This window comes from Corythoichthys intestinalis, chromosome 14, assembly GCF_030265065.1.
Source record: "Corythoichthys intestinalis isolate RoL2023-P3 chromosome 14, ASM3026506v1, whole genome shotgun sequence".
Classification (NCBI taxonomy): Eukaryota; Metazoa; Chordata; class Actinopteri; order Syngnathiformes; family Syngnathidae; genus Corythoichthys; species Corythoichthys intestinalis.
The window spans coordinates 28,283,423-28,309,035 of NC_080408.1; the positions used below are offsets into that span (position 1 = coordinate 28,283,423).

The 25,613-nt window shown below is 37.9% G+C and overlaps 1 protein-coding gene across 8 annotated transcripts in view; it reads left to right on the forward strand.

Moving 5' to 3' along the window:
- astn1 (astrotactin 1) overlaps positions 1–25,613 on the forward strand; it is a 506,238-nt gene that overhangs the window by 164,832 nt on the left and 315,793 nt on the right. For all 8 annotated transcript variants that reach the window (XM_057856766.1, XM_057856768.1, XM_057856762.1 and 5 more), the window contains exons 8-11: positions 2,004–2,171; positions 17,434–17,518; positions 18,105–18,179; positions 22,510–22,647. In XM_057856766.1, coding sequence (XP_057712749.1) covers positions 2,004–2,171; positions 17,434–17,518; positions 18,105–18,179; positions 22,510–22,647 — 466 coding nt within the window. The remainder of the gene's footprint in view (positions 1–2,003; positions 2,172–17,433; positions 17,519–18,104; positions 18,180–22,509; positions 22,648–25,613) is intronic.

A 25,613-nucleotide genomic window follows, 5' to 3' on the forward strand; every position in this document is an offset into this window, starting at 1 on the left:
CTTTAATTCATAGAGGGGGAAAAAAAAAATACAGTATGTGACCAGAGAAATTGAAAACACATGACTTCACGTTTCAACTTTTATTTGCTCTAATTTTCACCTACTTACGTATACAGCTATGCTTTGCACTTATTTTGTACAACCAGAGTCCTAGAGTCTAAACATAATTTTTTGATAGTTTAAAGATGTTGATGGTTAATATAAAATGTCAACTTTGAACCTCATTAGCAATTATAACATTTATTGTCATAAAAGTCATTACAAAATTCAATTTGTTTTTTAGCTCTTTTATTTTAAACTGCTATCTGTTTCACATAATGTAGAATGATAATTAATCTAATGTTGAAAAGCTGAGAACAAGTACTCATGGAAAGAGTGATATTTGGAATATATTCACCGTATTGGCCAGAATATAAGACATTTTTTGCATTGAAATAAGACTGAAAAAGTGAGAGTCATCTTATATTCGGGGTCTAGACATTATACTCATTCACGACGCTAGATGGCGCCAGATATCATTGAAGCCAAAACTGAACTTGAGTAATGTTCTGTTATGACAAATCTCCGCTACTCTCAAGTTTAACCAGTTTGACTTATTATTATTATTTATTTTATTGCAATGTTTTTCCTTATTCAGATTTGTTTCAAGACTACAGTTACCTCACTTTGATGGTTAATGCAGTTATTGCAATTTTGTTGTTTTATCACAATAGATTGGTTTATTTACATTTCAAAAACCAGAAGCCAATCATTTACGAATGTGATTGCACTTTAGTTTACATATTTAAATGTACAGATACTAAGATTTGAATGAGGCAAAATAACATGCTTTTTCTCTCAAATAAATTGTCATAATCACTTGTTTCAGATGTACTGTAATTATTTTCTGTATAGTCTTTTTTTCAAACTTGAGTCTTGGAAAAAGAGGGTGTCGTCTCATAATCAGGGCCGTCTTATATTCGGGCCAATACGGTATTAACAGTAATATTTGAGAAATGAGGGGGAAAAAAACAAACAAACAAACTTAGGAGTTACAGAAAGTGTGCAATAATTATTGAAACAAAATAATACAGGTGCAGGTGCAAGTTTGGGCACCCTTGTTGTTTCTTGATTTGAATACCTTTAGCAGTACCTGTTGGAAACTTTATTTTTTTTTTTTTTGGTTAGCTCTTTGAGAAAGGGGATTGAAGGTGACCATTTGTAAGTGTTTATCCTCTTTGCATCTTGTCTGAAATGTTGCCTCATGGGAGCTCCAAAACAACTTTCAAATGACCTGAAAACAAAGATTGTTCAACCTCATAGTTTAGGGGAAGGATAGACAGAGCTAGCTCAGAGATTTCAGCTGTCAGTTTCCATGGTGAGGAACATAGTGAAGAAAACCACAGGCACAGTTGTAGTTAAGACCCCAAGTGGCAGGCCAAGAAAAGTCTCAGATAACCAGAGGCGAAGGATGATGAGAAAAGTTAAACTCCACCGACAGACTAGCTCCAAAGATGTATAACCTGACACTTCTACAGATGGTGTCATTGTGCATTTGTTCAACTATTCAGCGCACTTTGCACACACATGGAGATAATGTATGGGAGATTAATGCGGAAGAGGTTTTTCTTTTGTTTAAATACTTATTTTATACTTTCTGTAACTCCTATGAACTTTTTTTACACACTTTTTTTTAAAACTGTTTGTCTGCTATATGATACGTTTAACTGAAATTGCTGATCTATACCACCATTGGTTTATACAAAGGAAACTGCTGAAAATTATCAGAGGTGCCCAAACTTTTTCATACAACTGCGTTTATTTCCATTGTAGTTTTAGGGAGCAATAGTAATTTGATTGTTTCTTTTGACATATTACTATGAAAGTATACTTATTGAAACTACTCAATCTCATGACTGGAATTTATGTAGAATGTTTCAGTTACTCATCGTTATTATGAACATTTTTTTTCTTGCCCACTTAGACTTTTTTCATATGTTCTTTGTGCCCTCCCCCATCTTTAGGGTCAAGGTTTATTTTGCTGCAGGGAAGTCAGTTGGATGCGTCTGACTGGCTGAACCCAGCACAAATCTTGCTGTACTATCAGCAGAATGCCAGTGGGCCATGGGTGAATGAACTGTGTGGGCGACGCCTGCTGGACCCTTGTGAGCACCAGTGTAATCAAGAAACAGGTGAGCCTTAAAATAGTCAACATTATGGCAGAATTATTTACGCATAGTGTTTTTTTCCCTTCACCTGGACCTGCATCTAAAGATGAAAAGGAATTTCAGCTTGTAGATTTACCATGAGTATTTTTTTTTCATCATACCACGTTGGTAGATGTGTAAATGTCTTGCCTTATCAATAAACCACACAAAACTTTGGACTAGAACAGTAAAGACATTAAATAGACAAATGCTCTAAATCCATGGCTGTCCAATGCACATACAATCCAATAAATCCAATTTCTTAAACTTGAAATGGAAAAATCCCACACAATGATAACTTTAAGGTCCTGTCCTTGTGTTTGATTGAACAATATGTCTATATGCTGCCATAGCATATTCATGGCGCACTAAGCCTCCAAACTATTTTTAATTTGTCCGTTTTACCCTGAAAACCCCCGTTTAAAGACGTCGCGCAACTGCTTTTGTTTCAACCTAGCCATAAAAAGAAGGTAAGTAATCATATTTATTATTCAAAATGTCTGTCATTTTTAACTTAGAATCAATAATTGATGTCTAAATTTTAGTTTAAAAAAACAAACAAAATGACTTTAAAAATGATTCACTCGCATATTTTAAACTTTTAAACGAATTACATCACAATGAAAAATTTGGAGTCTGTAAAAAAGTCACAGATATCTACCTCATAACTATCGCTGAACTGTATTTTTTTTGTTACCGTCACATTTTCCCCGATACGTTAAATGATATATAATCGATCCAAACAAAAAAAAAAACTGAAAAATAACATTTAAAAGGGTAACTATATGAAAAAGAAAATCTCAACCACTCCTTGTTGTCTGCCATTTCTGCATCACGACTCTTGGTATATCACCATGTTTCACCCATAAAATAAAAAAAAAAAAAATCCGGCTGTGGCCATTCACAGCTGTGTCTTGACACTTGGTGATACATGCTACATGGAGCTTTTGGATCGAAACAAGGTAAGTACACGATAATATATCGTTAAAATTGTGGTGTCTTTAATTCTGCTCTCTTGTGCTCTCGCCTCCGATTAGGGTTTTGCTGTTAAAAAAAATTCTTTTTTTTAAAAAATGCCTTCCTGTTCAAAATGTTTGTTCCTCCAGAAAATTGAGATTTTAAGCTTTCCAACGATGTATCACACATGCATATCGGACAATTTTGAAATTTGGCCAAATTGGGGGTCTCAGAGCGGAATCTCAAGTCACCTGAGTGTTTTCCACCATATATATACATATATACTGCGCAGGACACTTAAGCACCCAGGCCTCTGTTAAGAGGACCGAGGTTGAGATGAACAGCCACCCACTCTACTAGGGGGAGAGAAGAGTTGTTGTTATTTTTAATTTTATATATACATATATACAGTGGGAAGAACAAGTATTTGATACACTGCCAATTTTGCTGGTTTTCCCACTTGCAAAGCATGTACAGTAGAGGTCTGTAATTTGTATCATAAGTTCTCTTCAACTGTGAGGGACGGAATCTAATACAAAAAACCAGAAAATCACATTGTATAATTTTTACATAATAAATTTGTATTTAACTGCATGAAATAAGTATTTGATACATTACCAACTAGTAAATATTTCGGCTCTTAGTTCTTTTTTAAGAACTCCTCCTGTTCTCCACTCATTATCGGAAGTAATTGCACCTGTTTGAACTTGTTACCTGTATAAAAGACACCTGTTCACATGCTCAAACAGACAAACTCCAACCTCTTCACAATGGCCAAGACCAAAGAGCTGTGTAAGGACATCAGGGATAAAATAATAGACCTGCACAAGGCTGGGATGGGCTACAGGAAAATAAGCAAGCAGCTTGGTGAGAAGGTAACAACTGTTGGAGCGATTATTAGGAAATGGAAGAAGTTCAAGTTGACTGTCAATCTGCCTCGTTCTGGGCTCCATGCAAGATCTCACCTCGTGGGGCATCACTGATCATGAGGAAGGTGAGGGATCAGCCCAGAACTACACGGCAGGACTTGGTCAATGACCTGAAGAGAGCTGGAACCACAGTCTCAAAGAAAACCATCGGAAACACATTACGCCGTCATGGATTAAAATCCTACAGCGCACGCAGTGTCCCGCTGCTGAAGCCAGTGCATGTCCAGACACGTCTGAAGTTTGCCACTGACCATCTGGATGATCCAGAGGAGCAATGGGAGAAGGTCATGTGGTCGGATGAGACCAAAATGGAACTTTTCGGCTCGTCGTGTATGGAGGAAAAAGAAGGATGAGTACAACCCCGAGAACACCATCCCAACCGTGAAACATGGACGAGAAAACATTTTTTGGGACTGCTTCTCTGCCAAGGGTACAGGACGACTGCACCGTATTGAGGGGAGGATGGATGGGACTATGTATCGCCAGATCTTGGCTGACAACCTCATTCCTTCAGTGAGAGCCCTGAAGATTGGTCGTGGCTGGGTCTTCCAGCATGACAACGACCCAAAGTGCACAGCCAAGGCAACTAAAGAGTGACTCCGTAAGAAGCATCTTAAGGTCCTGGAGTGGCCTAGCCAGTCACCAGATCTGAACCCGATAGAAAATCAATGGAGGGAGCTGAAAGTCCGTGTTGCCCGGCAGCAGCCCCGAAACCTGAAGGCTCTGGAGAAGATCTGCATGGAGGAGTGGGCCAAAGTCCCTGCTGCAGTGTGTGCAAACCTTGTCAAGGACTACAGGAAACGTTTGGTATCTGTAATAGCAAACAAAGGTTTCTGTACCAAATATTAAGTCCGATTTTAGTGACATATCAAATACTTATTTCATGCAATTAAATGCAAATTTATTATTTAAAAATCATACAACGTGATTTTCGTTTTATTTGTATTAGATTCCGTCCCTCACAGTTGAAGAGAACTTATGATACAAATTACAGAGCTCTACATGCTTTGCAGGTAGTAGTAGTAGACCTATTAGTTTTGCCACAGATATGTCTGTTGATTCTACTAAGAGGGCAACAAGTAGTGGGCCCATTGAAATGCGCTTTTGCAATAATGGTAAAGTCAAACATGCTTAACTGTGAAGACTTAAACAGCCTCATTAAAATTGTAGAATTTGCACAATATACATGCATTAGAATTAAACCTCTCTGGATATAAATACCTAAGTGATCCTAATTACTGATTCAACCCCTAACACTATGCTAAATGCATGCATATGTTCTGATCTGTTCAAAAATTCACATGTATCTTAAACATAATATCAGTTACTTTTTTGTGAATGCAAAATAGCATACTCACTTACAGTGGTATGAAAAAGTATCTGAACCTTTTGGAATTTCTCACCTTTTTGCATAAATTCACCATCAAATGTGATCTGATCTTTGTCAAAATCACACAGATGTAAAAACAGTGTCTGCTTAAAGTAAAACCACCCAAACATTTATAGGTTTTCATATTATATCAAGGATCGCATGCAAACAATGACAGAAGGGGGAAAAATAAGTGAACCCTCTGCCTAAGGCCTGGGTGCTCAAGTCCAGTCCTCGAGAGCCCCTATCCAGCTTGTCTTCCATTTCTCCCCCCTCCAACACACCTGACTCAAATAATCAGGATCATTGTCAGGCTCCTGCAGAGCTTGCTGATGGGCTCATCATTTGATTCAGGTGCGTTCAAGGAGGGAGACATGGAAAACAAGCATGATAGGGGCTCTCGAGGACCGGACTTTGGCACCCCTGGTCTAGGGAGACTTATAGAGCAATTAAAACCAATTTTTACCAAATATGTTAGGTCATGTGTGTGCCCAATCACTGGTGAGTGGTTTAAATTTGCCTTGCCCACTATAAGACACACACCTGGTAACAATTGTCTGGATGAGAAGCATTGTCTAATGTGCATCATGGTTCGGTCAAAAAAGCTGTCTGAAGACCTGCAATCAATGATTGTTGATTTGTATAAAGCTGGGAAAGGATACAAAACCATCTCTAAAAGTCTGAAAGTTCATCACTCGACAGTCAGAGAAGTTGTCTACGAATCGAGAGGTTTTGGCACTGTTGCTTCTCTCCCAAGGAGTGTCAGTCCACCAAAAATGATGCCAAGAGTTCATCACAGAATACTCAGAGAGGTAAACAACTATGGCCAAGAATGGTGTTCATGGGAGGATCCCATGGAGGAAGCCACTGCTGTCTAAAAAAACATTGCTGCTTGTTTAATGTTCGCAAAAAGGCACTTGGACACTCCACAGAAGTTTTGGCAAAATATATTGTGGACTGATGAAACCAAAGTTGAATTGTTTGGTAGTAACACACAATGTCGTGAGGAGGAAAAATGGAACAGCTCACCAACATCAACACCTCATTCCCACCGTGAAGCATGGTGAAGGGAGCATCATGATTTGGGGCTGTTTTGCTGCCTCGGGGCCTGGACAACTTGCAATCATTAATGGAAGAATGAATACAAAGGTTTATGAGGATGTTTGTACGTCAGACAGACAGTTGAAGCTAAAAAGAGGATGGGTGCTGCAACAAGACAATGATCCAAAACACAGATGTTAATAAACTTTAGAGTGGTTTCAAAGGAACAAAATACACGTTTTGGAGTGGCCAAGTCAAAGTCCAGACTTGAACCCCATTGAGATGCTGTGGAATGACCTAAAGACAGCGATTCATGCCAGACATTCCAGGAATCTGACTGAACTACAGCAGTTTTGAGGAGAGGAATGGGCCAAGATTAGTCCTGATTGATGTACCAGACTGATCTGAAGCTACTGTAAGTGTCTTGTTGAAGTTATTGCTGCCAAAGAGGGGAGGGGCTCAAAATATTAAATGTGATGGTTCACTTACTTATTTTTCCCCCTTCTGTCATTGTTTACATACTATCCTGATTAAAATATGAAAACGTATAAATGTTTGGGTGGTTTCAGTTAGAGTAGACACTGTTCTTTTTTTTCATCTATGTGATTGTGACAAAGATCAGATCACATTTGATTGCGATTTTATGCAGAAATGTGAGAATTCCAAAAGGTTCAAATATTTTTTTTTCATTCCACTGTAAGCTCATGGATCTCTTTGGTCAATTGCAAATAACATAATGAGGTTGTCTCCAGTGTTAATAGTAAAGACAACTTGAATGACAAACACAGACCATTTTTATGAGAACTGGGGAAAAAAGGGCCTCTGAAAACACTCAATGTGTATGTTTTAGTTTTCACGGAAAATACATGTAAGCAGCCCATGACACTTCCTTGATAAGAACGATATTTGAGTTGTATAATTTTTTCTATATATGTGGAACAAAGAATAATGAGTGTGACACTGTGTATTGGATGAAAACCCTATAATGTGATGTGGGAAAAAAAATTGGATGGGCTATTACACTGGAGTTTTAATTTGAATAAATAACAATCAGCAAACAACCATGAAAAAAATATATATATGTATATTTTATCAGATTTATGCATGCTACTTAACCTAACATGCCATATACCACACATCAGATGTTAGTCATGTGAAGATACTGTACACCATGTTTTATTCAAGACAGCATCTGCATTCAGGTCCAAAATAATGAGAACAGTGTGCTGATAAAACAGAATTGTAGAATATTGTGTTGTTTAATGAGCTCGGCATCCCTCTCTGCCAGTGATTATATTTTGATCTTTATTTCCACCACATCAACTCTACCCCCTTTTAAACAGAATAGTATATCTATAACCTATCTATTATACATCTGCCAAGTGCTGCAGGTTGAGAAAATATTTTACTTACTGATTAACTCTGCCATTACAATTAATGAAAGAATACATTGTAGACTTCTGCTGTTTTTGTTTTTAATGTGTTATGCTCAATTATGCTATCATTTATACGTTCATGAATAAATATAGTAATATTTTAACCAATGTCCCCGCCAACAACGAAAGTAAATAGATTAAAAAACATTACAAAAGCACACCTCCTCCCAAAATAATTTATGTATTCTAGTGATGCACTAAACACAAAGCTCAAGTTTAAGTGGCAATATGTTTTTCTTCTTAATGTTCACCTGTTAATTGGATTACAATGAATTGAAGGATTACTTGAGTCATTTAATTTCATTCAGTTATTTTAGGACAATGCACATTGCTCAATACATCAGTAAAAAAATGTCAATATAAATATACCAGAGTTAGCATAGTTGCTAAATTTCATCCACTGTCCTAATGCCGGTATTTTAAAACATCAAGATAAATAACACAACCTAACAGAGCATACAGATGACATCAAACATTATATCCATACATCACAAACACAGAATGCATATACAAATGTACAAAAGAAAGTAAAACTACAGTATGTTCAAACTGTTCACTTAGATTAAAATCATAAATTGGGAGCAGGTCTGGTTTGTTTTAGCCACAGTTTAACCCTCTAAAATCTGACGTGTTGGCAGCGACAGGTTTACGCAAGCGTCCTGCACGCATACCATCAGCCTCGTCACGCTGTAATTATGTCACCCACGTACTGCTGGTCGGTCTCGTTTGAAAGAGCGGAAGTTGAGGTCCACGCCCATTTTTACTTGAAGTCAATCGACCAAGTTAAAAGGGAGATAGTTTCATTTGACTTTAATAGTTTTATTGCCCTCATAAACATTAAAACGCTGCATGGACCATGTTTTTAATGTCCATATTTCCATAGTTTCTTCTTTTTTTTTTTTTTCAAAACGGAAAGCACAACAAGAAACTACATATCCCAGGAGCCATTGTGAAGTCACAAAGGAAAGGACGTCATCTGAAAACTTTTAATATATTGCCGAGCTAGCCGCCATCTAACGAGAGGGAGGGGAGGTAGCAAGCGACAGCCGATTGGATTGAGCGAGCGACTTTGTGAAACGTGTGAAATGAATTGAAAACCGAGAAACTTGATTGTACATATAATGCGTTGATAAGATGATGGGTGTAATACCTAACCTCACGAAGAGATACCCTCCAAACCCATTTTGTGGTAGATGATATATATTTATATATATAATAGTGTTTCACAATTTTGCACTGTTGGTCTACAGTCGACAACCTGTTTTGACCATAGTATGTAGAAAGGACAAAACTCATACAACCATACCTGCTTTTTCTGTTGAATTATCAAATATAAAGCTATTCAGTCTCATTTATTCTGTTGAATGTTTATCCTTACAAGTTGAATAAATATTATCAAGCTTCAAAAAGGTTTGTTGAGCATGTTTGGTTGTCAATGGGACATCAATGTTACAAATTTTGGCAAAACATTTTGAGATTTTTTTTTTTTTTTTTTTTTTTTGTCTTTTTGGGTTGAAAATGTTGATTATAATTGGTCAGTGAATAAAACAGCAGTTTGGACATGAAGGGTATGGTGTCCTGAAAAAAGTGACCCAACCAGGCAATTGTGAACATTTTTTTTAATATAAAGGCAACATCAAAGGCATGCAAAATCGGACGAAAAAGGGCCGGACCTTAAAGGGTTAACGGTCATTTGGAAGGTGTTGATATTTTCACACAGTCTGATACGAGCTGGAAAAGTATTCGAGGGCCGCAGTCATCTAATGGACATCACCATTTGGCTGAATTTAAGTCTACGCCATTTAACCTCAAAGTCCCCTTTTGCCAGTGATCTTGTGTTTACCCATGAAGGTTTTTTCTTTATGAAATTCTGTAATAGTGGAGGGGCGAGTCCATTCAAAACCTTAAAAATGAGACAGTCATCTAAAAAAATGGCATCTATCAACGTCCAGTAATTGGTATTTCTTGACAGTATTTCGGTAGTGGTGATACATGGTCTTTTTATTCAGAAGTTTAAGTATTCTCTTTGAGACAGACTTCAACGGTTTTAGATTGTTTTCTGATTTTTGTGACCATGTTGTGTAATGGTAGGAAATGTGAGTAAATATCATTGTATACATACAGATCTTTGAGACAGAATAAAATAGAATAGAATAGAAGACTTCAACGGTTTTAGATTGTTTTCTGATTTTTGTGACCATGTTGTGTAATGGTAGGAAATGTGAGTAAATATCATTGTATACATACAGATCTTTGAGACAGAATAAAATAGAATAGAATAGAAGACTTCAACGGTTTTAGATTGTTTTCTGATTTTTGTGACCATGTTGTGTAATGGTAGGAAATGTGAGTAAATATCATTGTATACATACAGATCTTTGAGACAGAATAAAATAGAATAGAATAGAATAGCCCTTTATTGTCATTATACAGTTGAACAATGAAATTGTGGAGCACCTCCCTTTACAGTGCAGGATAAGTTAAAATCTCAAAAGTGACTTGCAAGTATAAAAGTATAAAATCTAAATAAATACAAAATGTTAATGCTATGTTCAGTCAGTGCAAATAATCGAAGTGAAGTAGCAGCAGTTTGACAGTGAAAGCATTGAATATTGCACATTAATATTGCATGTAAGTAAGTATTGCACATATAATATGTGGAATAGAAGTGAAGTACCAGCAGTTTGACGGTGAATACGTTGAATATTGCACGTTAATATTGCATGTGAGTAAGTATTGCACATATAATATTGCATGTAAATGAATATTGGACATTGGGTAATGTGGTGTTACATATGGCAGTTCAGGGTGGAGATGGCTTCAGCAAAGAAACTGTTCCTCAGTTTGTTTGTTCTTGCTTTTAAATTCATATAGCGTTTCCCAGAGGGGAGCAGTTCAAACAGCTGGAAACCAGGATGTGAGCTGTCCTTGAGGATGTTTAGAGCTCTGCTGAGGCACCGGGAGGAGTAGCTGTCCATCAGGGAGGGGAGAGGACAGCCAATGATCCTCTGTGCTGCCTTGACTGTCCTCTGAAGCCTATCCCTGTCTGCAGCAGTGCAGCTCCCGTACCAGGTGTAAATACAGTATGTTAGCAGACTGTCAATGGATGAGTGACAGAAGGCAAGCAGCTGCTTCCTATCGAGCTTGTTCTTCCTGAGATCTCGCAGGAAGTGAAGATTCTGCTGAGCCTTCTTTATGATAACTGTTATGTTTGCTGTCCATGAGAGCTCATCTGAGATCTGGACACCCAGGAACCTGAAGGTGTGGACCCTCTCCACACACTCACCGTTGATGTACAGGGTATTGTATTTGTATGTTTCACAGACATCAGGTAGATCGTTAACAAAAAAAAAAAAAAATACATTAAACAGGACCCAGTATAGATCCCTGCAGAACTCCAGCAGGACAACTGAGGTATGATGACAGTGAGTCACCAATTTGAACTGCCTGTTTCCTGTCAAACAAGTTGGACTTCATCCAACAGGCGGCACCATTTGAGAAGCTGAAATATGTCAATTTCGCAATTAGCAAATTATGATTAACTGTGTCAAAAGCATGTTTTAAATCAAGAAATACGCTGGCAACACAGCCACCCTGATCCAACATGCTCTTTAAGTTCTCCAGGAAATAGCTGTCTTAATAGTAACTATTTTTTATCCCAATTATCTTTTGCATTACCTATCGGGCTATGTATCTTGCTTGTAAGCATATGTTGAAGAATGCTTTTAACTCCACAAAATTTTTTGAAATTATCCTAATTGGTATGATAATATTGAAATATGTATTTCTAAATTGTCAATTACTCGGTTGAAAGCTCAGTGGTCTGAGCACCCTGTTGCTATTGTGGACGTATGATTTAGATTCTCATTTGTGAGTTTCATCAGGAAGGGCATCCATTGGAAAGCCTTTTGTGGCAAATCGAATCGACTGTTATGCCGGCTGAAAGGACAAGCTGAAAGTGGGTGGGTGGATGGGTGGATGGATGGATGGATGGATGGATGGATGGATGGATGGATGGATGGATTTATGTGAGGTCCCCAGCATGTGAGCAATGTTTGTGTTAAGGAAAGCTTTTTATTTTGTTTTTATTTTTTGGAAGGGGGTGGGGGTGAACACGTATTCCTGTTTTTATACGACATTGTCATTTGAGGAGACTTGGTTTGGGGTTTTAAATGTTTTTAAAGTGCTCTAGCGCAAGGTGATCTCCCTTTTCCCCTTCTACCTCCAATCCTGCCCCACCAGACTCTGCTCACGGGCATGGTCACTGTTTACATACCCCATTAGTCTAATGTGTCCTTGCACCTCAACATCTGATTGATCTTCTCTTCATGGTGTGAAACAAAAATAGAGTGTGAATTTACCATGGGGGAATATGATGAATACCAATGTTAGATCGATCTTTTACATAAAAATATACTTAATTATTTGATTCATGCATTCATCACAGATGGAGCTATTGTTTAGCTATGTTAGGTTGGTTGTGGAATGACTCATGAGTTTGTCTGCTGTGTTTGTAATGTGTGTGAATTCGGCTTGGTAGATGATAGAAATCATGGTAAAGAACCACGTGGATCGGCATGAGAGGATGGGTTGAATGATGCTTTGATAAAGTAATAGAAGACCCTCTTTGATAAGTACAGTAGGTAGACAGCATTTAACCCTCACCCGGACGTGGGTCACCAAGGCCTCCCTCTAGAGGCAGGCCTGGAGATAGGGCACAATAGTAAGTGCCTGGGGACCGGGCCTACACTCATCAGGCTTGGCCAGGCATTGCCCATACAGGTAATGTGAGTTCGTCTTCCCATGGCTAAGGCCGGACCAAGGTTGGGTGGAGGAAAAACTGGCTTTTGGGAAATGTAATATCACCTCTCTGGTAGGGAAGGAACCCAGGCTTGTGCTGAGGTTGAGAAACACAGCTTGGGCTCTGGCACTGCTCCTCTCAAGAGACGTTGGAGCCTGGTGAGTCCCCTGTCAGAAGGAGCTTGAGCACCCACCTCTGGCAGAATCGCTCCCATTTCCAGGGGGTAGGCCGGGGGCCTGAGTGGACCACGTTCCGCTCCTAAAATTGCTGAGGGGGCCGAATGGAGCTGCAGCCGTAAGGTGGTCGGTGCCTGTCGTGGCGGCAATCCCCCAACCCGTTGGTGCACACCAAGGTAAGGGATGCCATCGAGCTAAATAAATAGTCCTATCAGCTTATTTGGCCTATGGGACTCCAGAGGTAGCTAATGGGTACCGGCTGGCCTAAGGAGGAGAAAGCAATGCACCACTTTATAGTGGAGATATGGACACTGCTTGCCATGAGTTTATTCAGTTGAGTTCTACTGGTTATGTGGTTAGTGGTACTGGTTATAGATCACATTAATGATGGAAACATTTCAAAAGGGTGTGCAAACCTTTTAAATGTACTTTATTTATGCATAGTATTTTAGTTATAACTGGATTCACAGTAACTGTCACATCTTGGATACAGTCTACTCACGTTTAAAGAGGCAAAAGTATCTGTCTTGTCTTGCATTTACCGCATAAAAGCTTTACCCCTCCAGTGGGCATCTAGTTTCGGAACCTTTCTATGACTGCCAAACGGGATCAGTATTTCTCAAGCTCAAACTTTCATTGAAGAAATATTTTACACTTGCCAAGGCCAGCACTATTCCCATTTCTTCACATATATTTTAGCAGGCAATTTGTATTCCGTTTTCATATTTAGCACTTTTTCCCCCCCAAATATGTATCCATGATACTGTATGTAAACTGTATGTGTGCAGGCGCTGCAGGGAGATTGCTGAGTTGCTATAGATAGCTTAAGTCCAATCCTCTTTTCTGCTAGAGAAGATACTGATGAGAGCTGAGATGTGCTGTGGCAACATCTGTGCTGCTTCTGCAAGGCATTAAAGGAGATGGTGGATGCTTTAACACATTCGGCCACTTCTGTGCAAAACTTGAAACCAGGTTACTGTGCATACCAACGCTATTTGGACTCAACTATCATTTTTTCTGTAGTTAGCTGTTTGTGTGTGTTTGTGTGTGGGGGGGCAATACTGTATGCGTTTGTGTGATTAAACCAGAAAACAAAAGATTGGATATTGGATGTTTGTGCACATTTGCAAGGTCATCCATCAGTTGGAACAACAAATAAGGAAAGACACAGTCAGTACTCTATTTTACATTTACTATTCTCACAAACCATATACTCAACAGTTAAGGCCATTATATTTTGTTGTATGGGAAAGTAAAATATATTCATTGTGCCACTATCCATCAGTTGGAACAAGAAATAAGGAAAGACACAGTCAGTACTGTATTTCACATTTACTATACTCACAAACCATATACACACCAGTTAAGGCCATTATATTTTGTTGTATGGCAAAGTAAAATATATTCATTGTGCCACTATCCATCACGCTGTGTATTTTCACAAACAGATTTAAGAATGAATGTCAAAGGACTCAGTTCATATTACTTTGTGGACAGCAATGACTAAATGGTTTGGATAAACTTGTTATTAATACAGTCAGTTCCATAATGTACTTGAGGCAAGGACTTAAAAACAGGGGTATGTGAAATGTCACTTTTCTTTTATTAAAAAATGCTGTGTGTGTATACTGAAAATTTCATAGTCCATAATGTATTTTGGTTTTTGCATTATTTGTTTGCACCAAACAGTACACTTGGCATACACATCATTCTATAAAGTATCATAGTTACCATGTTTACATATGAGTGGCAAAATATAGGAAACAACTTCTTGACCACTGGAAACCACAAACAAGATATACAATATAATTGATAAGGAAAAAAACAATGGTATTTCTAAGGAATCACTTAACAAAAAACTAATTGTAAGCTAAAAATAACTACGGAATGTAGAAATATTTCATAACGTTAAATAATTAATGACTCCAGTCGTTCACTAGAATTCATCACAACCAATTACTTCAAAATGACAGAGAAATACTGTATCACAGTGGAACATCCAGTCGAAATACATCCAAATTATGGATATGGCGGAAAACACTCAGGTGACTTGAAGTTCCGCTCTGAGAACCCCAATTTAGCCAACTTTCAAAATTGGCCAATATGCATGTGTGATACATTATTAGAAAGCTTAAAATCTCAATTTTCTGGGGGAAGAAAAATTTTGAACAGGAGGGCATTAAAAAAAAATGTTTTTCAAACAGCAAAACCCTATCTGGAGGTGAGAGCACGCAAGAGCAGAATTACAGACGCCATGACTTTAACGAGAGATTATCACGTACTTACCTTGTTTCGATACAAAAACTCCATGTAGCATGTATCACTGAGTGTCAAGACATAGCTGTGAATGGCCACAGCTGGATTTTTGGGGGATTTTATGGGTGAAATATGGTAATATAACAAGGTTCGCGATGCAGAATTCGGAGACATCAAGGAGTGGTCGAGATTTTCTTTTTCATATATTTACCCTTTTAAAATTGTTTTATTTTATTTATTTATTTATTTATTTATTTGGATCGATTATTTATCGTCTAACATATCGGAGAAAATGCGACAGAAACAAAAAAATAATACAATTAAGCAATATTTATGAGGTAGATATCTATGACTTTTTTTACAGACGCCATTTTTTTCATTGTGACGTAATTTGTTTAAAAGTTTAAAATATGTGAGTTAATAATTAAAGTCGTTTTTTTTTTTAAACGAAATATGAGACATCAATTACTGAATCTAAGCTGAAAACGACAGACATTTTGAATAATAAATATAATGAATTACCTTGGTTTTATGGCTGAGTTGAAACAAAAGCGTTTGCGCGACCTCTGTAAACGGGGGTTTTCAGGGTAAAACGGACAAATTAAAAATAGTTCAGGAGCTTAATGCGCCATGAATCTGCTATGGCAGTATATAGACGTATTGTTCTATCAAATACAACAGTTGTTTTGGATTAAAATACAGCAGTTTCTGTTAAAGAGGAGTGCAAGAGCAGAAACTGCTTTTTCAGTCTTGTCTGTGTTTTCTGGCATATCACTAGTCTTAAAGGACGTTCACTCAGTTGTTCAATTGTTTAGAAATAAAGCAGATCGCTGACAGGACTCCAAACAAGAGTCATTCCAAATGTTAACTTTCTGGCTTTAATAAACACTAAAAGAATTCCAGAATTACTAAGTTATCGTAATTTCCCGAATATAACGCGCACTTTTCCCCAAAATGTACTCGTAAAATCATGGGTGCGCGTTAATAACAGGGACGGAGACAGAAAAAATTCATCATGATTCATGTTCCATTGTAAGCATGGACCAGCACAATATTACCTAATCCGAACGACAGTGCTTTTATAATCAAGTTTCATGTGGTAAATAATTGTTTTCATGATATTTTTCACATCTAATAAGATTAAAAGGTTTTTTTTAGTACTATTTGTGTATTATTTACCTGTACATTTTTCTAACCTTTGCGTTGCAACATGCCGGCACACGGCGATGTTGTCTTGAAGAGAACGTATCTGGTGATCCATTTCGTATAAATGTTGACGGTGTGGCGAGCTAGGACAGGAGTCTGAGGAAGAGTGTCGAACCACTGAGCCAAGCCGCGTTGTCTTATTAACGTTGAAACTCACAAAGTAACAACGTACGTTTCGCACGCAAATCGAGGAACATTTGTTTACCTCTGGCTGTTCCCTTAACTAGACTCTTCCCCCCGGGAACTACACAACTTGCCAACATTAGTTCCGCTGGTGAATTCTGTTAAAACTCGCTACAACTCCTTAATTTGTGAAAATTATTATCGTATACTGTGACCAGTTTTACCACAGAAAATGAATATTCTATATTTTAAAAATATATACATTTGACAAAAGGATTAAAAGATGCTGCAACCGCGTACTTTATAAAAGTTCGAGACACGAGACTCATATTTATTGGTGCCAAAATTAGGGTGTGCTTTATACACGGGTACAATAATTTTCCCTAGATTTTACAGGTAAAGTTGGGGTGCGCGTTATACACGGGTGTGCCTTATATTCAGGAAATTACGGTACTTTTTCAGACCAAACAGCATTATTGAATTACTCAGTTCTTTAGTATTCACTGTCAATATATAAGGTAGTATGGGAGCTCATTGAATGGCATGCTAAAGACAATGTAATTGAACCAATGTGTTCCATATGGTTCTCAATGATTGTCCTGATCCTAAGAAAACTTGGGAAAACAAGATTCTGAGTCATTTCCAAAATGGAACCTGAGAGCACTGTCAGTGGTGCCTACCCTATGGCTGCGTCTGTGTGTACTACCTACTTGTTGTTTTGAGGGGGGCTCGTTATGTGTGCAGTGTTGATCATATCTAATACACCACATTACAGCAGTAAGAACACACATACTTATTCTTTACTAATAATACATGGGTTCTCTCACATTAAAATGAAATGATTAAGATATCCAAAATTGGTTAATGTGTATTGGTTATTGTACCTGCATAAACAAGGTTCCCCTGCTTAATTGCAATGACACATGGTTGAATCGATGCTTTTCTTTTGCAAGGGGAATGTATTTGCCTAAATGGCTACATGAAGGATCCTGTCCACAAGCACCTCTGCATCCGTAGTGAATGGGGACCTAATCAGGGGTAAGTAAACATTCTTACCCAATCATGTTTTTGTATAACAATACCCTCTGTTCAAATTCTTTTTGTCTGCCAAAACCCTTTTCTGGTTAGCTGCATTCTCAGAAAAAAACAACACAATAAAAACAGCCACAATGAGACTCCAATAAACTTTCATGTGGCACATTATAACTGTTCCAGCCTATAAAGGGTGAGGGCTAAGTAAAAATTTTGATTTTATTTAAGTAACTGCTATTAAATGAATGGAACACAGTTTTATTTCCCTGCACAACAATATAGGTTTATTTGTCTTTTATTATAAATATACAATCAAATTGTATTGCACCGATATACATTATTTTCAAAGAGACATGCACAAAATACAGTATATATGTGTAAGTCTGGATAAATATAAAACTTTAAAATAGTCAATTTTACAGTATATTGCTCTGGCCTGGAGGAATGACTCAATGTCAGACCTACAGTATATTGATCAATAGAATACCTTCAGGAAAAAAACATCAGCCCACTTGTTTTTTTTTTTAAAAAGGTTATATTTCATTGCTAGATTTTTGTTTCCTCTTCTAAACTTTATTTCTGATCATCATAGGCCTTGGCCTTACACTATCTTTCAGCGTGGTTTTGATCTTGTGATGGGAGAACAACCTTCTGATCGCATTTTCAGGTAGGATAGACTTCAGAAAATTTTTACATCATAGTAATGTTTTCCATCTACTTTAGATATGTAAAGAAAAATCTACACTTATTCCTTTTTACACGATGACAAAGAGGAAAGCAGCACTGCAAAGATAAGAATATACATTTTCTCCAAATTCAGCAGTCCTGTAGCTTAAATAATAATAATTAATTATTTGGTCAGTTAAGATTGTGTTTAGCCCTTTTTTCAATATATTCACCTGGAATATCAATTCATTTGGAGGCCAAAGGGGCTAATATGGGCCTAGTTCTACTATGATGTTCAACGTACACTGAAACACAAAGGTTATCTTCCCATCTGAATTGGGTTCCCTATCGTAGTTGTTGTCACACGCTGCACCATTCTTGACATAGCACGCTATCCTGTCAATCACACATCAATAACATTATCCAGTCTGTCTACTTCCACCTAACCTGTAACATCAATTGCCTTTGCCACAAAGCCGTCCACAACCTCACCCTAGCACACCTGTCTGATCTATTCCATATCCCTACCTTGCCTACTCCCGAGAATCCCCTTTCCCCACTCATCCGTCAGTCCCCTTAACCAGTATCACTACCAGGGGAAGTGGCACATTTAGTTGCTCTGTTCCTGCTTTCTGTAATACATTGAAACAAAGATTCTTAATAGGAAATACAACCATGTCTAGTTCACATTCTTTTTCTATAAATCCGAACCAAATGCATATTTAGCATTTGCATCACCACTAAAACATACTTCTAGTGAATTCACATCTGTTATCTCATCATCTTAGCTTTGACTGTTTATGAAAATAATATTTCTGTAATATCGGACATTTAATGTGTGCACCTAAAGACACAATCAATCTCTCTTGCAGTTGAAATAATATTTACATACACGGAACAGTTAATATTTACACTCAATGAAAACAAATATCCTTAAAAGGCAAGCATTTATTTTGACGCCCTATTCAATTAGCACAAACTATCTTGGTGGGTTATAGTTATAGCTCTGTGAACATCGCAGTACTCTGTACAGGCTTCATTCTGCTATTAACTTTAGCATTGCTATGAGCTTGCTGCACTTCTAACTTGAATCACACTCAATTCACATCATTTCTTTCACTGTTTGAATCAAAATAAATCCCTAGAAGTAACCCAGGGTATCAGCGGGAAACCGGGTTTGACAAAACCCGGTTACCTAGTTTGGGGTCAATCGATGCTACGACGCTGATTATGAGGTTGATTTGTTGAACCTATGTTAACCCAGTTAGAGTTACTGCACGTTCACATAAAAGGGGGCGGATACCAGAGTCAAACACAACTTTTGACGAAAGCACGGGCGCCTTATTTCACAGTCGAGGAATGCGCGATAATTATGCAGAGTTATGAAGAATTTAAATCCACCCTCAAAGCGAAATCCAACACCGCTTCAGCGAGTAGAGCGCGACTGGTCTCTTGGCAGCGAATTACAGATCGTGTGAATGCGTCAATATGGCAGTTTACTTATGTCCATGAAAAGAAATAAATCCTGCTGTCAGGACAATAAAATAAGATTTGGTATGTGAACTGTAAGAAATAATTTATCGTATGTACATACATGAAGCAGGATGATTGTATGTCTAGTCCCATTGACTGTATGAATATGTATGTTCTTTGAACACCTTCAGAGTAGAGGTTAGATCGGGCCTAAAAAAATCCAGCCCGACCCGGGCCGAGCCCGATCAATTAACTTGATTTGCAGGCCCGAGCCCGAAAACCCCTCGCAATTTTATGTTATATTTGTGAGGACTCAGGAGAAGAAGGAAATGCGGGGATGCGATGCGTGGTTGGGTTTTGTGTGATCACATTTGTGATGATGCCTGTGCATTATGATAACAAATTAAAGCCCGTCTTTTGTAACGAATTCTCATAGTTAAACAAGACTGCAAGATGCATATTCAATAAACATTTATATCTTTTATATTTGTGTGTCTGTTCTAACAGTGGATTTGACATTTATTTTAGTCTCTTCGAGTTGGCAGAAAAAAAACGCAAGTTTTCTCAATGTTTAAATAGTCTACATATTTTTATTATCATTATAAATGCATTTACACAACGAAACAATGCTGGAAAGGTTGTTAAATATATTTCTCGTATGACAGCAAAGCGCCACATTCGTTTACTGTACATTCAGCGAAGCCGACACAGGTTTCTGTATAACATCTTCAACAATCAATTTGAAGCCTTTCTATACCCCACTCCTACCACTTTCAATCATACGGCATACAATGTTCTTACTCAGATATTCAGCATCACCAATGGAATGCATATACTGTCCGCTTGCGAAATAGCGCAAAAACAGACACACATTCTGCTCGATTGTAAGGGCCTGACTTCGGCGGGTTACATTAGAGACGTCTGCCTCGATCAGCTGGCACAGGTAACGAATTCCCTCATCTGAAAATCTATACAGTATCTTTCATGGAGAACATCGTCCAGGTACACCAGCGGATTCTGGCGGTCTCTAAATACTCGTACCCTCTGAAGAGAGCCCCTCACAATCTGCGCGGCAACTGAATTGTCATTGTCAAGACGACACATCCGCGGAGGAGTGCTGTTAAATAGAGCGTAGTTAATCGGAAACCTGGGGTTAAGCAAGATTTAACTCTGAGACGACCAAGTTTGATGTGTGGCGTATGTTACCATGGCAACATATCCACCTTTCGTAGTCCCAGTTAGCCGGGAAGTTAGGCTGCATGTGATGAAGTTACTCTCGAAGTTACCCTGATAAGCCAGAAAACCGGCTTTCTAGTATAGGCCACAGGAGCCAAAAAGGAGATAAACAAAGGATCAATGAATTACTATATTAACTGCTGCTTCCTTGAGGATAGCTGCCTTAGTGAAAATTGTACAGTGGTGCTTTAAACATGCTAAAATAAAGGTAGCTTTATGAAAACACACCATTCGCAACTTGTCTTGATTTCTAACATCATATAGTCATAAAGGAAATTAAAAACATGTATTTTAATATTGGAAATAAAGCACACTAATCAGCAACAGAAGTCATGTTGCTCATTTTTAAAAAATATTTTGACCTAGTTGACATCACTTTGCAATATCTGCTTCCCTCTTGTCTTGACACAAGATAAATGATGCATTCAAGTGACATACTAATCCCTAATTGTATCTTAAAGTAGTGTTTGTAAAGTTGTCTTTTACATGTCATGCAATGCTGTTGTTGAAAAGAAGCCCACATGACACTGCACCCTGTTTGAATCCAGGGAATTTGGTCTTTTCCACCTGCTGACACATCCTCTTGAGCCAATGAAATGCCTAAGAAAGAAAAACTCAACATGTCGAATAGGTTGACAAATCCATCTGGAAAAGACTTGAAAAAGCTGTTTACAAAAGTGCAGGCACATCCATTTCAGAGTAATCAGATCAACAAGTAGGTTTGAGCAGACACTTAGGAGCAAACCACATACCACTATTGTAAGCTTCTAGTGTTTCTTCCTGAAGCCAGTGCAGAGAAGACAAAAACATGCTTTCAACCAAGAAATGACTTTATGTTCTTTTAATGGAAACATGGTATCAAGTTGGGATACATTTACTGGTCCAGTTCTTCTCTCTCTGGAAGCCTTATTAAGGAAAATTTAAGTTTACATCTTTAGAAATCTACATCCTCACTAAATGATTGCTTATTTGAATCATTTTTGAAAGGCCTTTTTTTTTTAACCCAAAAAACTGTTGTATTTTTCACCATCATTGAAAACACAGATGCCAGATTAATATTGTATTGGTGGAATAAGAATTAAACAGAATAGTTAATAATTCTCTCTCCTTCAGCCGTCAACATGGAAGGGCCTAAGGAGCTAGAGAAGCTGGCTCTTGGATAGTGGAACGTCAGAATCAGAATGCATTTATTGTCATTGAGCATAACAAAATTAATATAACTGCTCAAGGACAGTGGAAAAAGGGTAAGGCAATTAAATAAATTTAAATAAGAAACAATGTTAAAGAAAATAATAATAAATAAATGAAATGAAATAAAATAAAATAAAAAAACATTGATTCATTCATTTCCAAGCCGCTCATCCCCACAAAGGTAGCCAAGGTATTGAGACTAAATGTCAACTGTTTTGTCTGTGAGGCAGGATGTTCGTTCGTTTAAGAACCGTATGAATAAACTTGATTTCATGGTGTTGCCTTTTTCAATCCAATCCATAGACAAAGAGAAAAAATTCAATTTCGACCTTTTTTCCGCTCTCTATTCAGTTAGTTTGGAGAGTTATGCAAGCAGAAATCAGGTTTTATTTCAAAGACATTAACACTATTTGCCATGGTGTCTACTGCAGATTCACGTATACCTTAGGAGAAGGGATGTGGCTGCCCTTAAGTAAAAGCTTTGTGATCCCACCTGCGGAGCTTGCCATCAACCCCTCTGCTAAATGCAAGACAGATATGACAGTTATGGAGGATGCTGTGGATGTAAGGTGAGAAATCTGGCTTGATGCAACATCGTTGTATCAATTTCTTTCTTCCCAATTTTTTATTGCCTCAGAACTCAACTACATTTTAAATAATGTGAATACAAATGTTCCTCCCAGAAATATTTGCCATCTTTAACTTCTTCTGAGAATGTGTGTTTATAATTTGATGATCACAAAACTTAGAATTATTGCTCATGTATTTTATTTTTATTTTTTTAATAATTTCAATGTTACTAGTTTTTCACACTGCACAGTGAGGTTGATGGCGATAATCAAATCATTACCGTCACCGTAAATTAATTTCTACTTCTGGCATGACAAACAATGGGTATGCCAAATCCTTACCATGCAACGGTATATCATACATAGAAGTATTAAAACATGTACACAAAAACATAAACAATCACAATTACTTTAACAATTATGGCCTCAATTCCATATCAGAGACAAGAAGGTTTTTACTTCTTCAGCCTCCTATCTTTATAAAATACTATAAGTCTGGACTATATGCTGACTCACTAGCTAATAAGCTGCATGTCTTTGGGTGTAAAGATCCCATATTACAGTATTGACACCTGCAAATAGCCCAGATCTCAACCCTATTGAAAACTTGCAGTGGAAATAGAAAAAAAATGGTCTACAGCAAGGCTCTGACCTGCAAGGTCGATCTGGCAACTGCAATCAAAGAGAGTTGGCACCAAATTGATGACGAATACTCATCAGGTCCATGCCTCAGAGACTGCAACCTGTCATAAAAGCCAGAGGTGGTGCTACTAAATACAAGAGATGTGTTTTGATTGTTATGTCTTTGTTTGTTTCTCATGATTCCATATTTTTCTCCTCGGAATGGAGTGCTCCCATATATATTTCCCTGCACTTGCTTTATAAAAGTAACATTTATTGACCACCACAATGTTTTTTATTCATTTCTTTTAGTGTTTCTAAATCCGAAAGAGTTGCACTTTTGAACTAATTCATTATGTTTTTTCAAGCTTTTTATCTGAGTTTGTTCTACATGATAAAATGTCTGAGTGGTCGTCCGAGACTGGTAATTCCATAGTTGGGGTTGTACAGTGGGGAAAATAAGTATTTAGTCAACCACTAATTGTGCAAGTTCTCCCACTTGAAAATATTTGAGAGGCCTGTAATTGTCAACATGGGTAAACCTTAACCATGAGAGACAGAATGTGGGGGAAAAAAAACATGATTTGCAAATCCTGGTGGAAATTTGGTCAATACCAAAAGGCCACTCCAGGACCTTGAAATGCTTCTTACGAAGCCACTCCTTTGTTGCCCTGGCTGTGTGTTTGGGATCATTGTCATGCCCAGTCACGTCTCATCTTCAATGCCCTTGCTGCTGGAAGGAGATTTTCACTCAAAAGCTCTCGATACATGGCTCCATTCATTCTTTCCTTTACACAGATCAGTCGTCCTGGTCCCTTTGCAGTAAAACAGCCCCAAAGGTTGAGGTTTCCACCCCCATGCTTCACAGTGGGTATGGTGTTCTTCGGATGCAATTCAGTATTCTTTCTCCTCCAAACACGAGAACCTGTGTTTCTACCAAAAAGTTCTATTTTGGTTTCATCTGACCATAACACATTCTCCCAGTCCTCTTCTGGATTATCGAAATGCTCTCTAGCGAACCGCAGACAGGCCTGGACGTGTACTGGGTTCAGCAGGGGGACACGTCTGGCAGTGCAGGATTTGAGTCCCTGGCGCCGCATTGTGTTACTGATAGTAGCCTTTGTTACTGTGGTCCCGGCTCTCTGTAGGTCATTCACTAGGTCCCCCTGTGTGGTTCTTTTTGCTCACCGTTCTTGTTATCATCCACGGGGTGAGATCTTGCGTGAAGCCCCAGATCAAGGGAGATTATCAGTGGTCTTGTATGTCTTCCATTTTTTAATAATTGCTCCCAAAGTTGATTTCTTTACACCAACCGGAGAGATTATCAGTGGTCTTGTATGTCTTCCATTTTCTAATAATTGCTCCCAAATTTGATTTCTTTACACCAACCGTTTTACCTATTGCAGATTCAGTCTTCCCAGCCTGGTGCAGGTCTACAATTTTGTCTCTGGTGTCCTTCGACAGCACTTTGGAGTTTGGAGTGTGACTGACTGAGGTTGTGGACAGGTGTCTTTTATACAGATAATAAGTTAAAACCGGTGCCATTAATTACTGGTGCACGATAATTATTGGTCCAATAATAGGAATTATGACGTCATCCCGATAAATCCAATAACATTTATAATAGGACCGATAATATGTACTGTTCTGGCTTTGCAGTTTACACAATAGTATGGGAAATGAGTTGACCATTTGCGGGGCATTGCTCCCAGCTGCTGGTCAGAATAATTCAATGCACCTATTTTTTTGTTACAGTAGTTTGGTTCAATCACTTACCAATTGCGGTGACTAGCGGTAGCATTGACAGTCGTCAATGCTTTCTGTTACGTTTCCGCCTCGGAAATATATGCAAGTATTTTATTTTTACTATTATATATGGATGTGCAAAATATGTTTACTTCTGTGGTGAAGGGTCATATGTACAGAACTTCATAAGTTGTGTTATAGAAGCCAGCCAATGCTTTAGTAGCTCAAGCTAGTGTGCTATGCTATACATATAATAGTTGTGTATATAAGTGTATTGTGCAATTTGTTTGTTTATTGAGTATTGAATATGTGTATTTTTCTGTTGTACTTTCACAATATTAAACAGTGTCTTCCCATAAAAGCAAGAAAAGACCAAACCTTGTGGTTTATGGAAGTGCATTCATTCTTAGCTGGCTGTCGGGCAGTGCAGAAGTGAAACGCACTGTTTTGTTCATGTCATTGTGAAAAATTTGATGAGATCAAAGGCAAATCTATGTTGAATCCACCACTATTTTTTAAACCTCTAGGTGTTCAAAAACTCAGGTTATACATTTTAAAATTTCTATATTTATTATTGGTTATCGGTATCGGCCTTGAGG